The following is a 16,002-nucleotide window of genomic DNA, read 5'->3' as shown; positions in this document are numbered from 1 at the left end:
CTTAAAATTTTCTTACCAATTTTTAGTTGTTTTTTTTTTTTTAAAGTAACTGTAGTTTGCTTATACTGCAGATAGCACTTCTCAGTTTTTGGTGGCTTATCTGTTAGCTTTACTTATGGTATGTTTTGTAATAGAATTTAGTTTGCAGATATGATACATATTTTGTACTGTTAAGACACCTTTCCTTTACCACAATGTTTAAGATAATTGTTTGTTTTTTTTTTATAAATTTTAACACAGGTTTTTGAAGTTTGTCATTTTTATATTTAGGTCATTAATCCATCTGGAATTATTTCTGTGTATTGTATGATGTAGGATTCTGTTCTATCTTTTACCATATGGGTTTATTACCTAGTTTAGCCTTGCACCGCCCCCACCCCCAGAGATTTGCTTTGTAACGCCTGAGGTATATCAGATTCCCACCTGTACATGTTTTCTGTTTTTTTGTGCTTCTCTTCTTCCTGTTTTTAAAAACTAGCTTAATTATTAATTCTTAATACACAATTTCCTTTGAGTCTTTTGTGTACATTTTCACTTTTTAGCTTGTTTTCAATTCCCATGGGAAAGAAGCTGAATTTTTCATTGTATTTGTGTTAATTTGTAGAATAGATATATAAAGACATACAGATAACATATTTGACCTTCCGTGACATTTAATTTTCTCCATTATCATATATCGTTGCACACGCTAATGTTGTAGTAGCCTTTTCTTGAGGCTTTATAAGCTATTAGCCAATTTAATCCTTGTATCAGTTTCTTGAGGTAAGTATATTGTATACTTAATTTTTTAGATAAAATCTGAAGCCCAGATTTCATGTGTTAGCTTAATGTGAAGGTTAAAATTGAATTTGGCTATTCCTGAAACAGGGTTGTTTTTTTTTTAATATTTATCTGTACTATGCTGAACTGCTTTTCATAGAGCTCTTGTGGAACTTTTATTTAATATATTGTGTAATTTTTGTTGTATTTGTGAATAGCATTTCAAAATTATAATTTCTAATAGATTATACTTGTGATTTACAATTTATATAGGAATTCTCTTGTCTTTCGTGTATTGATCTTACGGCCTTAATGAATTCTCGTATGATCATATTTCATAGATTTTGAGATGTCATTTTTCCACTTATATTTTAACGTCTTAGAAATTGGTATCCATTACACTATAGTCATTGTTGCTATAGAGGATGATTATGGTATAGTTATCTCTGCTTGTGCCATTCATGAACTGTTCATTTTGTCATCACTTAGATAAGCTGAAGTGTATTCTTGGTGTTACATGTCTTCCTAATACTTGCCATGTGATGCAAATGACAACCATCAATTGCCAAGTCCCTTGGAATGGTGGTTGATACATGATTTAGTCATAGATAATTCATGTGTTGAATGTCTTGCAAATTTTCCGACTTTGAATGGAAGCTTTTTTTTTACGTTATGTTTCAGTAGAAGGAAAAAATTACTTTAGACAGATAGTAAAGTACGTCTAAATAAGTCTAACGTAGCAGTGTAAAAGCAGAATAAATTATGAAACCAGTTTACCTGGTAATATTTTCTTGATGGTACATAAGGCATCTTGCAATTGGCTATATTTTTAGATTCAGTGAAATTTAGCAATAATATAGTCAGTAAATATTTTTTGCTTTTTCTATAGTTGTATTTCCTGTAAATAAATAGCGTATTTCTTTTCCACTAGGTATTCCTTGCCAGATACTTTCTGAAAGTGTTACAGTATGTTTTCTGTACCTAGTCTGTTACAGAGTTTACTTTAGTTGATATTATGTTCCCTTACATTTGCAGTTCAAGAGTTTTATTCAGAAAAATATTCTTTTGAATATTTTTATGTCTCTATGAATAGTCTTAAGGATTTTCCTTTGTCAATCTGTTAACTTTTCTTTCTTTCCTCTCCCCAGCCCCTTTAATTACTAGGGATGTTAACTTCAAAGAATGAATTAGTGTTTCACTCTTTCCTCAAACAGATTGTATTAAAAAAAACAGGTTAACAGTTTCTGAAAAGTTAGGTAGAACTCATCTCTGAAATTGTTTGCACCTGGTTGCTTTTTTTTTTTTTTTACTAGATTTTTGACTGTTGGTTTATTAGTAGATTATTCCAAGGTGAAGACATTTTGATTTTTCTTTTGATTCTGTTTTTGTTACTTGTCACAGAATTAAAACTTTTCTAGAAGAAACATAAATTCACAAATATAAAATATTTATGGGCATTCTCATATGACTTAAAATGTGTCATATTTGGTTTTTGATTTTTGTTTACCTAACATTGCTAGTGGTATCCCTATTTTGATTAGACTTTTTGAAGATTTTTAATTGATTTTCTCTCTTCATATAGTTAATGAACCTTTTGATTTATTCTGACTTTAAAAATTTTAATTGCAATCTTAACTTCATCTCTCTTTTTACAGTATATGCATTCAAAACCACAAATTTCCCTCTAATTCTCAAAGTAAATGATATATGAATACTGTGATTTTAATATGAATTGGGATTTAAATATACCATATATTTAGATATATTAATTTTAAATGTATCATAATTTATATAGCTATTTTTCTTTTATCTCTAAATTATTCATGTTTTTTTCCTCTGTGTTCAAATTTTGATGTTTGTTTGTTAAATAATATTACTAGAGGCATGTAGATTCAAAATTACTGCATTTTACTGATAATTTTGACTAACATTAAGAAATTATGTAGTCCATAATAATTCTTCTTCTCTTAAAATCTGTTTTATCTATGGTAACATATCTATATGAATTTCTTTTGATTAATGTTTGGATGTTTTTTATCCTTTTTATATTATATGCTTTAGGCCTACCTCTTCTGAAGAGCATTAAAACTTTTTAAAGTGTTTTTTTTTTTTAATTCTCCATCTTAAGAGTTGTTTTGACTGTTTTTGCGATATATATGAATGGAATCTGAAATATGTGCTCAGGAGGGGTATAGTTACTGGTTACGGTCATGTGGTCTCCTTATTGATTAATCAATCACGAGGCATTCCAGAGGAGTGAACTACTAGCTATGAAGTCTGTGGCTTATTTTTAGCCAGGACCTGGGCCAAAATGTCTAATTAGCCTTGTGTGTCTTTACTTTGTCAGAAATAACGTTGTTTTGACTGTGACTTGAGGTGAAGACATCAGTGTCAGAGTGCACTTGCTTGCCTGGATTATGGTTCTGTCTCACGTCTACATTTATTTCCCTTAAGTGATGATGAAGGATTTTTAAAATAGAGATGTTTTTTAAGTGAGAATTGTTTTTTAAACATGGAGGGGAGGATAATGTTAATTATAAAGTATTAAAGGCATTGTTCTGTTAAGAAGCTGAATCTTGCCTTTTAGGCTGATTACTTCAGATGGTTAAGATCGTTTTACAGCCTTTTATAGTAGACCAGTAATCCAAAGAATAATAATAATAATTGTCATTTTAACAGAGAGAAAACTGCATGGGTAGTTTTGCATGAAGATTTTATTTGATACAAGAACACATTTTAAGCAGGTCTTGTAAGTAAACCTATCAAATCTTATCCAGCTTTGACCATATTCTTTTTCTATGAAGTTTATACAACTTTCCATATCCATTCAGGTTTTGTTGTACTCTTTTCTCCTCATACAAGAACAAACCAGTCACTATTATTTTTCCTCTATCAAAAGTGTCCTACATACCATATATATTTAGGTTACCTAAAAGATATTGGAAACTGTCTTTAGACTGATATATTGTAAAACATAATCAGTGTTATACAGTTTGTCAGAATAATTTACTTAAAAAATTAAGTATTTGTTAGGTATAATTCTAGCTTATTTGATTGTAAACCTGTATGAATTTAGGAAGAACATACACAAGTAGAATAAAATTTTATGCTTGTATTTGTACAATCTTATTGTAGCTCTGGGTTCTGCTCAAGTTTGGAATTTAAGATCACTACCTCAGAAATTGCTGTTTTTATTAAGTCTTGACATTGGAAGTATAGTTTTGTTTTTTTAGTTACTGGGATTTTAGAAATATTTAATTTATGTAGGTGCTGATTTATCAAATATTAAGTCAGTTTAAACAGACTTCTGAAGTAATGTGAAAGTTAATTTCATCCATGTGTAAGAAAACAGATACATAGGAGATACACATAGACATAAACAGAGGCAAATTGAAAACTTAGACCTTAGGATTTTCAACCATAAGTAGGGAAACTGACTCAAGACACATTAAAAGTCAAAACACAGAGATATAAAAAGCTCACTAGTTCATATAAGAGAATTGGTTAATATGTATAAAATATTAAATACTATATTTTTGTTATTTTGATGACATATGGGGCAAGTTGAGGTTTCTTTTTTTTTTTTGCAGGGGAGGGAGTTAAGAGAGGTGAGAGGCAGGTAAACTCCATCAGAAGCATTTAAAGCATAATTTTTACCATTTCTTTGGCTTTCCACTCCAGCATGACAAGTTTATGAGTCTCTGATTTTGTCAATATTGTTTTAAGTATTCTATGTGGATTTAATGTAAAATGCAGTTGAAAGATTTGATTGCTCTCCTTATTTTTGCCCATTGATTTTGGAAAATGTTTTAACCATGAAATAGTTAAATATTGAGCAACAATTAAATAATATCTGCATAATGCTACTCAGTAGATTCCTTTTTAAAATTAGTATCTTGTATTTAAACTGTGTAATCCTTATTAAACTCAAAATTTTCCTTTTATTGAGATATATGTAATAAAAGTAGGTATTTTGTTTGCTTTATTCACTGCCATATTCCCAGTACCCAGAAGTGTTCCTGGCACCTAGATTGTACTTGTTAAATGCATGCATAAATGGATGAGTGATGAAAGTAATAATAGAAGGTATATGGGAAGCCTTGAGTTTATTCAAAGATATAATTTTAGGTTTCCTCTTAAATATTCAAGTTTAGTTTTTTCTTATTATTTATTAGTTTAAAAAATTAAGAACAAACAAAGACATTAGCGTATCATTCCATTCTACATATATGATCAGTAATTCTCAGTATCATCACATAGTTGCATATTCATCATTTCTTAGAACATTTGCATCGATTCAGAAAAAGAATAAAAAACACAACCGAAAAAGAAATAGACAATAACAGAAAAAAAAAAGATTATACATACCATACCCCTTACCTGTCACTTTCATTTATCACTAGCATTTCAAACTAAATTTATTTTAACATTTGTTCCCCCTTTTCCTTATTTTATTTTTTTAATTTGTTTTATTAATTCTAAGAAAAACATTACAGGAAAGAAATGCAAACATTCCCAATATGTAATCATTCCATTCTACATATATAATCAGTAATTCACAATATCATCACATAGTTGCAGATTCATCATCATGATCATTTCTTAGAACGTTTGCATCAATTCGGAAAAGGAAACAAAAAGACAACAGAAAAATAAAACAAAAACAGAAAAAAAACCATACACACCATACCCTTAGTCTTCCCTTTCATTGATCATTAGCATTTCAAACTAAATTTATTTTAACATTTGTTCCCCCTATTATTTATTTTTATTCCATATGTTCTATTCGTCTGTTGACAAGGTAGATAAAAGGAGCATCAGACACAAGGTTTTCACAATCACACAGTCGCATTGTGAAAGCTATATCATTATACAGTCATCTTCAAGAAACTTGGCTATGGACAACAGCTCTACATTTTCAGGCAGTTCCCTCCAGCCTCTCCATTACATCTTGACTAAGTTGAGTTTTCTTGTTCATTACAAGTGCTAAAGCTCCTTCACCAGTATTTGTGGAAGAGACTTGGAAAAAAAAAATTTTTTGGACCCTCATAATTGTTGTGAGTGGGATCCTGTAGGTCCTTTTCTGAGTCATTCCAGTCAGTTTTTGCCATACAGGATTGAGCATCTAGGTTCCCACAAACATGTGCTAGCATGTGTCAGGAACTGTTAAGCACATAGAGAAAATAATTCTGCTTTTCTATGAATATTTGTTTGTCTTTGGGTTTAAGGAAATCTCATTGTAACTCTGAGTTCTGCTCAAGTTTGGGATTTAAATATTATGGTTGCCTGAATACCTGGTTTACAGGAATCATAGAACTTTAGAGGTAACAGATTTGCCTTTTAGAGTAATCCAAGTTGTTGAATAAACCAGTGGTTCTTTTCTTTTTGGCTGTAGTATTTAGATTATTTCCAGTTTTGACTATTAACAAATAAAATTTGCAAGGAACATTCATTTGGAGGCTTTGTGTGACCTTTTAAATAAAAATACTTCCGTAAATGAAGTGAATACCAGAATTTATATGATTGGAGATCATAAGATGAACATAAGAAAATGAGCTCAGGGATTCTCTCAGGAAACATTAGAAAAACAAAGATGGAAAATATGGGAGTCAGTTAAAATGCTTGAGGCTAGATGTTAGTTTAGCTTGTGATAGCATGGTTATCAAAAATGAGGGACATATAGAAACAGCAGAAGAAAATTTCCATGAGCTCTTGAAAGTGGTTCATATCTTCTGGATGAGAAATGATCAGCACTTATTAGAGAGCAGTGATAAGAAAGAGGAAGTTATTAATTTGGGAGTGACTAATTTTGAGTCAAGCTGCATTTAAGACCTGCCATAGAAACAATTTAAAACAGCCTTTTAAGTGTGAAAGTTCGATATCTGGAGAAATGAGGGATTCTGTTAAATAACATGGAAAAAATAGTAAGGAAAGAAATGCTGTTTAGCAGGGAAGAATATTAAAGACTTGAAACTTAAGTAAATGTTTACCGGTTCCAGTTTCTTCCTGTGAAAAATAGTTATAGATAGATTTAATTCGTTCTCATGCTATAGCAACTTGAATAATCCTGTCTACTATGTAAAATATAAATGTTAGTTCTTTGAGCATGACTGGGGACCTGAAATAGTGTTAGGTAATATTAAGAAGCATTGGAGGTGTCTAGGAGACCAAAATCAAAATAATTATTATTTTTTTTGATTTCTATTTTTTATAGAGAGAGAGAGAGAGGGAGGAGAGAGAGAGGAGAGAGGGAGGAGAGAGAGAGAGGAGAGAGGGAGGAGAGAGGAAGGAGAGAGAGGGAGGAAACCAGAGCGAGAGAGAGGGAGGAGAGCAAAATAATTATTTTTGCAGTCATATTCAAAAGAAATGCTTTGCAAAAAAGTAAAGTGATACACATGCATTGTTTTGAAACTTACTCAAGTGCGGGAGTCTAGACATCAAGATATAGACAATGAAATATATTCCTTATTAACCTATGATAGATAAAATTTAATTGCTTCACTGTTATCTTTGTGAACTCTGCCACTGAGCCACCGTGGCCCACCCCACTTTGTTATCTTTGTATAATTTTTTTTATTTTAAGAATAGGGGAATATTTGGGCAAATTCTCTATGTTTCCCACAATACATTTTTCCCTGTAAATTTTTGCACTGTGAATTCTTTTCGGGAAGTTCATGTTCTTAGTTTCAGAGTCAGAGTCTCAATTTTCAAGTTATGATTTTGTAACTGAGAAGGAGGTCTTACTCTGATTTTTGAGGTACTAGTGTTGGTCTAGAACTAAAAGTATTTTGAGGGTATTTGATAATCAGATGAAATATTAGATGTTGCTCATCTATTTAATTATTCGTTTATTTTTTTTGACACTTGGTTCTCTGAATCATTCTGTTGGTCTTCAGATTCAGCCAATAATTAGGTTGTATTCCTGCTGCAAAGGCATGGCCAATTAAAATTAAATGTCAGAGGGTTCCGGGTCAAGATGGTGGCTTAACAGCGTGCACATTTTAGTTCCTCCTCCAGAACAACTACGGAATAACCAGCAACAGTACAGAACAGCTCCCGGAGCCACGATAGTGGCCAGACACACAGCGTACCCCAGTCTGGACCAGCTGGACCAGCTGCAAGCACCCCCCAGAACCGTGAGTTCCCAAAACTGTGGCGGCCAGCGCCCCTCCCCCACAGGCTGCTTCCCAGAGGGGAAAGGAAAGGACTTTACCAGCAGCAAGGACTGGGCCCAATCAAACGCCAATTGTGGAACTAATTAACAAATTCTGACTACTAAAAATAGGCCCCCAGCTTAGGTGAACCTGATCAAAGCAGAGGTTGCTCATTTTTTGCCCCAGCACCAAGCAGGAAGGACTGACAGAAAAGGGGGGAAAAAAAAAAAAGAAGGAAACAGAGGTTTTTGTGGCTATGTATCTACAAAGGCTTTACTGCCTCTGGATACAGCAGCAGGACATTTCAGGCTGCAACTACCCCAGGCATAGGCAGAAGTGAGCTCATTTGGGAGCTTATCTGGAGCTCCTGCCTTCTCCAGGGGAGGGGTGAAGCCCCACCCAGGTGGAATCTCTCCATCAAGAAATTCAGGCACCAGGGTTTGGTAATTTAAAGCCATTAAACCAGCCTACAACCTCTCCTCTGTCTCCACCACGCCCCCAGCAGGGAGAGTCTGCCTAAGTTAAAGGTACCGTATCATCTTATGCTGGTGAGACCTGCAGTCAGACAAGCACCACATACTGGGCAATATAAGAAAAACAGAGTCCAGAGACTTCACAGGAAAGTCTTTCAACCTGTTCGGTCTCACCCTCAGGGAAGTCCAACGCAGGTAACTCTATCCTCCTGATAGGAGGCCAGTTTGGTCTGGAAAAATCTGGCTGGGGCCTATAATATCTAAATAGACCCTCCTAAATGTGTGTGGGAGAAAGACACCATACAAGCATGGCAAGAAACAAGAAAACAAGAACTGAAAAATTCTTCTCTGTTTAACAAAACTTAAGCTAACGGTCCAAATAAAGCTGAAAGGAATGTCAAAGAACAGATAAACAACAAGTTCATCCAGTAAGAAAACTCTAGATAAAAGAAGTGAAAGCAATCTCCAGAATAAACTAGTTAAGGTAATTAAATGCCTAGACGCCAGCAAAAAATAACAAATCACACTAGGAAAATTGAAGATATGGCCCAGTCAACGAAACAAACCAACAGTTCAAATGACATACAGGAGCTGAAACAGTTAATTCAGAATGTACGAACAGACATGGAAAACCTCATCAAAAACCAAATCAGTGAATTGAGGGAGGATATAGAGAAGGCAAGGAAAGAACAAAAAGAAGAAACTGAAAGTCTGATAAAACAAATCACAGAACTTATGAGAATGAAAGACACAGCAGAAGAGATGAAAAAAACAATGGAAACCTACAATGGTAGATTTCGAGAGACAGAACATAGGATTTCTGAACTGGAGGACGGAACATCTGAAATCCGACAAGAAACAGAAACTATAGGGAAAAGAAACGAAAAATATGAGCAGGGACTCAGGGAATTGAAAGACAATATGAAGTGCATGAATATACGTGTTGTGGGTGTCCCAGAAGGAGAGGAGAAGGGAAAAGGAGGAGAAAAACTAATGGAGGAAATTATCACTGAAAATTTCCCAACTCTTGTGAAAGACTTAAAAATACAGATCCAAGAAGTGCAGCGTACCCCAAAGAGAATAGATCCAAATAGACATACTCCAAGACATTTAATAATCAGAATGTCAGAGGTCAAAGAGAAAGAGAGGATCTTGAAAGCAGCAAGAGAAAAGCAATCCATCCCATACAAGGGAAGCCCAATAAGGCTATGCGCAGATCTCTCGGCAGAAACCATGGAGGCGAGAAGACAGTGGGATAATGTATTTAAATTAGTAAAAGAGAAAAACTGCCAACCAAGAATTCTATACCCAGGAAAATTGTCCTTCAAAAATGAGGGAGAAATTAAAACATTTTCAGACAAAAAATCACTGAGAGAATTTGTGACCAAGAGGCCAGCTCTGCAAGAAATACTAAAGGGAACACTAGAGACAGATAAGAGAGAGGTGTGGAGAAGAATGTAGAAAGGGAGACTATGAGTAAGGAAAATTAGATATGACATATAAAATCCAGAAGGCAAAATAGTAGAAGAAGGTACTACGCATGCAATAATAACACTGAATGTTAATGGATTAAACTCTCCAATCAAAAGACATAGTCTGGCAGAATGGATTAAAAAACAGGACCCATCTATATGCTGCCTCTACTCAGAGGACACAAGGCCAAGGGCACAAATGGACATTTATACACGAGTGTTTATAGCAGCATTATTAACAATTACCAAGAGATGGAAACAGCCAAAATGTCCATCAACAGACAGTTGACTAAACAAACTGTGACATTTACATAAGATGGAATATTATGCAGCTGTAATACAGAATCAAGTTATGAAGTATGTAACAACATGAATGGACCTTAAGGACATTATGCTGAGTTTGATTAGCCAGAAACAAAAGGACAAATACTGTGTGGTCTCACTGATATGAACTGACATTAGAGAATAAACTTCGAATATTTCCTTGGTAACAGAGCCTATCAGGACAGAGGGTAAGATATTGGGTAATTGGAGCTGAAGGGATACAGATTGTGCAACAGGACTGAATATGAAAACTCGGAAATGAACAGCACAATATTACCTAACTGTAATACAAGGATGTTAAAACACTGAATGAAGCTGCATATGAGAATGATAGAGGGAGGAGGGCTGGGGCATAAATGAAATCACAGAGAAAGATAGATGATAAAGATTGTGATGGTGTAATCTAGGAATGCCTAGAGTGTATAATGATAGTGACTAAATGTACAAATTTTAAAAATGTTTTTGCATGGGGAAGAACAAAAGTCGTTACTGCAGTGTGCTGAAAATAGATGGTACTTAATATTTTAAAATTTCAGCTAATTTGTGAGACTAAAGCAAAAAATGTTTATTTGGTACGTATCTATACTTTGACTAGTGCATCTCCTAATATAATTTATGTAGATAGTTGATTGAACACCTTAAGTACATGGAACTTTGTATAGGACATGAGATTTTGTTGGTTTGTCCAGGTGATGCCCTGATGAATCCCAGAGTGATTTGATCAGTGAGTGGAAAAGTGTTTGCAAAGTCCCCTTCGGGGAATGGTGAGAACAGGGGAAAACTCAACTTCCCCAAGTTGAATTCTTGATAGTCTCACAAGCAGTGTGGACAACTAAAGCTATAGGCTGAGCCCCCAGTCTTGGGGTTTGTTCATATGAAACTTATCACCACAGGTGATAGGTCAGGCCTACTTAAAATTAAGCCTAAGAGTCACCCCCAAGAGAACCTCTTCTGTTGCTCAGATGTGGCCTGTCTCTCCAGCCAACACAGCAAGCAGACTCACCACCCTCTCCCTGTCTATGTGGGACTGAATACCAGAGGTGTGGATCTTCCTGGCAGCGTGGGACAGAAATCCCAGAATGAGCTGAGATTCAGTATCAAGGGATTGAGAAAAACTCTAGAATGAGCTGAGACCTAGCATCAAGGGATTGAGAAAACCTTCACGACCAAAAGGGGAAGAGTGAGATGAAATAGATTGTCACTGGCTGAGAGATTCCAAGCAGAGTCGAGAGGTTATCCTGGAGGTTATTCTTGCACATTAAGTAGATATCACCTTGTTATCCAAGATGTAATGGAGAGGCTGGTGGGAACTGCCTGAAAATGTAGAGCTGTGTTCCAGTAGCCATGTTTCTTGATGATGATTATATAATGATAGAGCTTTCACAATGTGACTGTGTGATTGTGAAACCCTTGTGTCTGATGCTCCTTTTATCTACCTTGTCAACAGATGAGAGGAACACATGGAATAAAAATAAATAATAAGGGAAACAAATTTAAAATAGATTTAGTTTGAAATGCTAGTGATCAATAAAAGGGATCAGTAAGGGGTATGGCCTGTAAATTTTTTTTTTCTGTTTGTTATATTTTTCTATTGTCTTTTTATTTCTTTTTCTGAATTTATGCTTATGTTCTGGGAAAAGATCATGATGACAAATATGCAATTATGTGATGATATTGTGAATTGCTGAGTGTATGTGTTGGGAATGTTTGTTTCTTGTAATTTTTTAATTAATAAAAATTTTTTAAAAATTAACTGTCAGAGCATCTCTTTCATCTTTATATTTTCTCAATCTTAGGAACTCTTCTGAGTATATTGCATTTTAAGAATATGGATTCATTCCATTCACTGCAGGAAATTAGCAATTCTAACCCAGAAAGTATTTCTGAAGTAATGTTTTGAAAGTGCACAACATTTTGGAAATTATTTCAGTTGTTATAAGAATGAAATAGAGGGGAAGATAACCAGTCAAATGCATTATTGAACAATTATTGCTTCCTTTAGTAAAATAGAATAGATGGGTAGCCTTTCTGTAGGCCAGACTGTGTATAAAGAAATGTATGTTATTTAAAATTTGGTTAACTCTTATATTTGATAAGCAGTAGCCAAGTAGCATTCTAGAGTGAAATTCAGCACTTAATGGTTGATTTCTTGCTCTTAGGCACTTACCTCTTTATTGTCTAATTCAAAAGAGTTAAAACCAGATTGAGCTATCTGTGGCACATATGCTTAGTTATATGAACCCCTTGCTGTTAGCAAACCACTAACTCACTGACCTCAGCAACGCCATCCTGCTTTTTAAAATATTTATGTAGTTATTGACCTTATTTCATATATAGCTCCCACTTTTTCAGAGAAAATTTTCCATAAAATTCCAGGATCCCAAATGCCGAAGAACGTTACGGAAGTGTGAGAGATTTATTTCAAGAATGGCATGCTGTCCATTTGGACTGCAAAATTGGGGAATAACTGCAAGTGACTCTTCTTCGAGTACTTTGTGTTAATATTATGCAGCACTCTGAATGTTGGGCAACTGTTGAAGTTTGCTGAGCAGGGGAGTTCCATGATCAAAGCAGTGCTTTAGGAAGATTTATCTCTCTGCAGACTGGGGATATTTTCATTACTTGATATCAGCCCTTAATGTATGTTCCTAGTAATTTGCTTGAAGAATTGTAGAAGGGAGAAATCCAGTTGAGAGACTATTTTTATCTTCCAGGCCAGAAATCAGTAAATTATGGAACTGAAAATGAATAGTGACAATTGGAATAAAAAGAAAGGGGCAGATAACCTGTAAAATGGTGAGGTTTTATTGTGCTCAAAGATGAATTTGCTTTTTAGGATTTTAAAGTAGGTACCAGTTGAGCTGTGACTGAGGAAATGAAAATATACAGTAAGAATTTTCTCTGATCAATTCAGTAGAGAGGTCTTTGTAAGGGAAGAACAATCTTGAGTATTTACCATAAATGTGGTAATGTCAAATTTTTACATTTGGTTGTAAGAAACTGACATGTTCTTACAACCAAATGAATGCACAAGGAAAACTAAATGGCTATAGTGATCTTATGAGGAAAAAAGCTGAGTTTTATCCAAATAATATTCAGCAGACACCTTGATAGATGTTTATGGTCTTATACTGGGTAGGTGAATTTGGAAATTTCCTCTGTGAAATGATAGTTGAAGCAATGGAGAATGATAAGAAAGCAGAACAGAAGGCTGCATACAAAACCTCAGGTAAAAATGACGAGAGGCAGAGTACCAAGCAGTTAGAAAGGTGAAAGTAGAATTAGAATGTGGCTTTAATTGAGGAAGGAGAGAATTTAAATATTGAGAGAATTGATTATCAGTCAAACACTTTAAAAAAAAAACCAGGGAGTAATGGATGTTTTAGAAACAAAAGTTATTCTGCAGGGTGAGCTTTTGTTAGAGCTAATGCCATTGGATTTATGTAGGGAAACTGGAGGAACCCTTAAATAGCATAGTGAATTACATTTATTGCCTCCTTAATTGACTTAATTCCATTATACATTGATGATTTCTCATTTGTCATATTTATATTGTTAAGGGAAGAAATAACTGTATATGACCAGAGATGGTATTAGTGAGAGGGGGCAGTGACAACCAGAGCAAGTACACTTTAAATTTTTGAAAATATTTTCATATGTTAATATAGTAATTATGATCTGTTCCTTTGAAGCAATTTGAATAAATGACATGAAAATGTTTGTTTTTTAAAAATGAATAGTATGTGTCTCAGAGTTGAAATATGTTGGAAATCCATTCTTGTATGTTAAAATTGTGTTTCTCACCTCATGTGTCCTTAATATATACATAGTTTAGTGTGTGAAGATTGAACCATAACTAAGTAGCCGTAACATGTGATTAAACAAATACAATCAGAGAAGAAAAATAAAATGCTGTATCAGAGAAGAGAGACTATTTTTTCCCATTCAGAGACGAGGGGATGATGTCAGGTGGAAGGAAATTGGAACCAAATATTAAGGTCTTGGGAGATTGAGGATGGGAAGAGATTTGATCATTTTGGGGGGCTGATATGTGCATGTATGTGGGTTGAGGAGAAAGAGTGTGAAAGTGAATGAAAGAAGGTATGTGAGTAATGGAATGGTAGCTGTGGTGAGATGTTAGAGGATTGCAGCCCAAAAAGCTTAACTTTGAGACAACAGGGAGCCATGAAACATTTCTGGAGAGAACTGGCATCATTTTAATTATGTTTTGGAAAATTCACCCATTTTTATACTTATTTGGCATTTAAGTAAGAAGAATGCATTTTTTGTAATCAGCAAAATGATAAGAATAAAAGAAACTGCTTTATACATTGTTAGAAAACAATGTAGAGAAGGAAGAGAGGCCAAGAGAGCAGTACGGTAGAATTCATGGTCTAAGGTAAATCTCTCTCAGCTTCTTCTCTGTAACTTCTGTTTTGATTTGGATACATATACTGGTTATTTTGTGTCCTTTGAACAGAAAGATTTTTGGTAATTCAAGCAATTATTTTCCTCTCAGTAAACAGACTGTTTGTTCTATAAAATCAAGTTTATAAAATGACCATCTGCAGCTTCCTGTTGATATGGCCATTAGAATTGTTCATGTTTCCACATTGTATTAGGGATGAAATTTTGATTTTATTGTGCTCAAAGATGAATTTGCTTTTTAGGATTTTAAAGTAGGTACCAGTTGAGCTGTGACTGAGAAAATGAAAATATACAGTAAGAATTTTCTCTAATCAATTCAGTAGAGAAGTCTTTGTAAGGGAGGAACAATCTTGAGTATTTACCATAATTATGGTAATGCCAAATTTTTACAACTTTTAATTTTTTTGTAGGAAGATTATAAATGTTTTAAATCTAGAGATGAAAAAAAATCTTGTAGAAACTCCTCCAGTAACCTAAAGAGTGTGTTAAATTTGAAACTTAAAAAATATCTTTAGACTGTTGGTGAAAAGCAAATTAAGAGGGATTTTTCTGGGTGCAGAAAATGTCCCATTACCTATTCTGAGTACTGGTAATACAAATTTATACATATGTAAAATACTCATTTAGCAAAAACACTTAAGAATTACATATTTATGTAAGTAATATTTCAATTTAAATACTAAAATCTGGAACCCGCTGTTTACTCAACATCAACCTTCTTCATTTAGCTGTCCTTTCTTATTCTGTAGGTGCCCAAATATTAGATATCAGTCATTTCCTTTCATTTTGTATTGAAAGGTTTTTGAAAATTCAAACCATTTGAGTATTTCAGAAATGTAAATATCGTGATGACATTTTAAACACAGGGTATAAAAAAATTAATGTTTGATATACTTTATTCCCTGGTTTAGGAGCTGTGACTAATGAGAATTAAAGGCCATGGATGAAGATGAACTTGAATTGCAGCCACAAGAGCCAAACTCATTATTTGAAGGAATAGGTATTACTTTTTCTTGGGTTGTTCCACTTCCTGTCTGCCAAATTGGAGTTGCTTTATCAAGAAGAGAAACGATTGCTAGATCTGATATTAATTCATATTTAGTTATCTTGGTATCCTGTCACAGTTCCATAGCCAACTCTTATGTCTTGTCGACATCAAGATACCACATGTTAGTGTAAAAATCTTACTGTTATCTTCCATTATTCTTATTATTCCCAGTTTTATCAGTAAGTCCTCTTGATTCACTCTTTGAAAATATTTCTTGTTTAACCCTGTAGTAGTTTTCTGTTACATTAATTAATTCCAAAAATTGAGTGGCTTAGAAAAATGCATGTTTATATCATGAGCAAGATGATATCTGTCAGTTCTATAAGATCAGTAGTCCAGCTGCA

At 34.0% G+C, this 16,002-nt stretch overlaps 1 protein-coding gene across 15 annotated transcripts in view; it reads left to right on the top strand.

The window, feature by feature from the left end:
* Positions 1-16,002, top strand: part of LOC143672594 (zinc finger X-chromosomal protein-like) — a 107,350-nt gene that overhangs the window by 72,148 nt on the left and 19,200 nt on the right. For 10 of the 15 annotated variants that reach the window (XM_077147187.1, XM_077147188.1, XM_077147198.1 and 7 more), the window contains one exon: positions 15,522-15,610. The exons of 2 other annotated variants lie outside the window; for them this stretch is intronic. In XM_077147187.1, coding sequence (XP_077003302.1) covers positions 15,550-15,610 — 61 coding nt within the window. In that variant the 5' untranslated portion in view covers positions 15,522-15,549. Of the gene's footprint in view, positions 1-2,818; positions 3,509-7,098; positions 7,896-14,539; positions 14,582-15,521; positions 15,611-16,002 lie in introns of those variants that run through there. 3 more of the 15 variants (XM_077147194.1, XM_077147190.1, XM_077147193.1) reach the window with 3 other exon arrangements.

This window comes from Tamandua tetradactyla, chromosome Y, assembly GCF_023851605.1.
Source record: "Tamandua tetradactyla isolate mTamTet1 chromosome Y, mTamTet1.pri, whole genome shotgun sequence".
In the NCBI taxonomy this organism is placed as follows: domain Eukaryota; kingdom Metazoa; phylum Chordata; class Mammalia; order Pilosa; family Myrmecophagidae; genus Tamandua; species Tamandua tetradactyla.
Note: the sequence above shows the minus strand (reverse complement) of the source record. Positions and strands in the feature narration are given on the sequence as shown.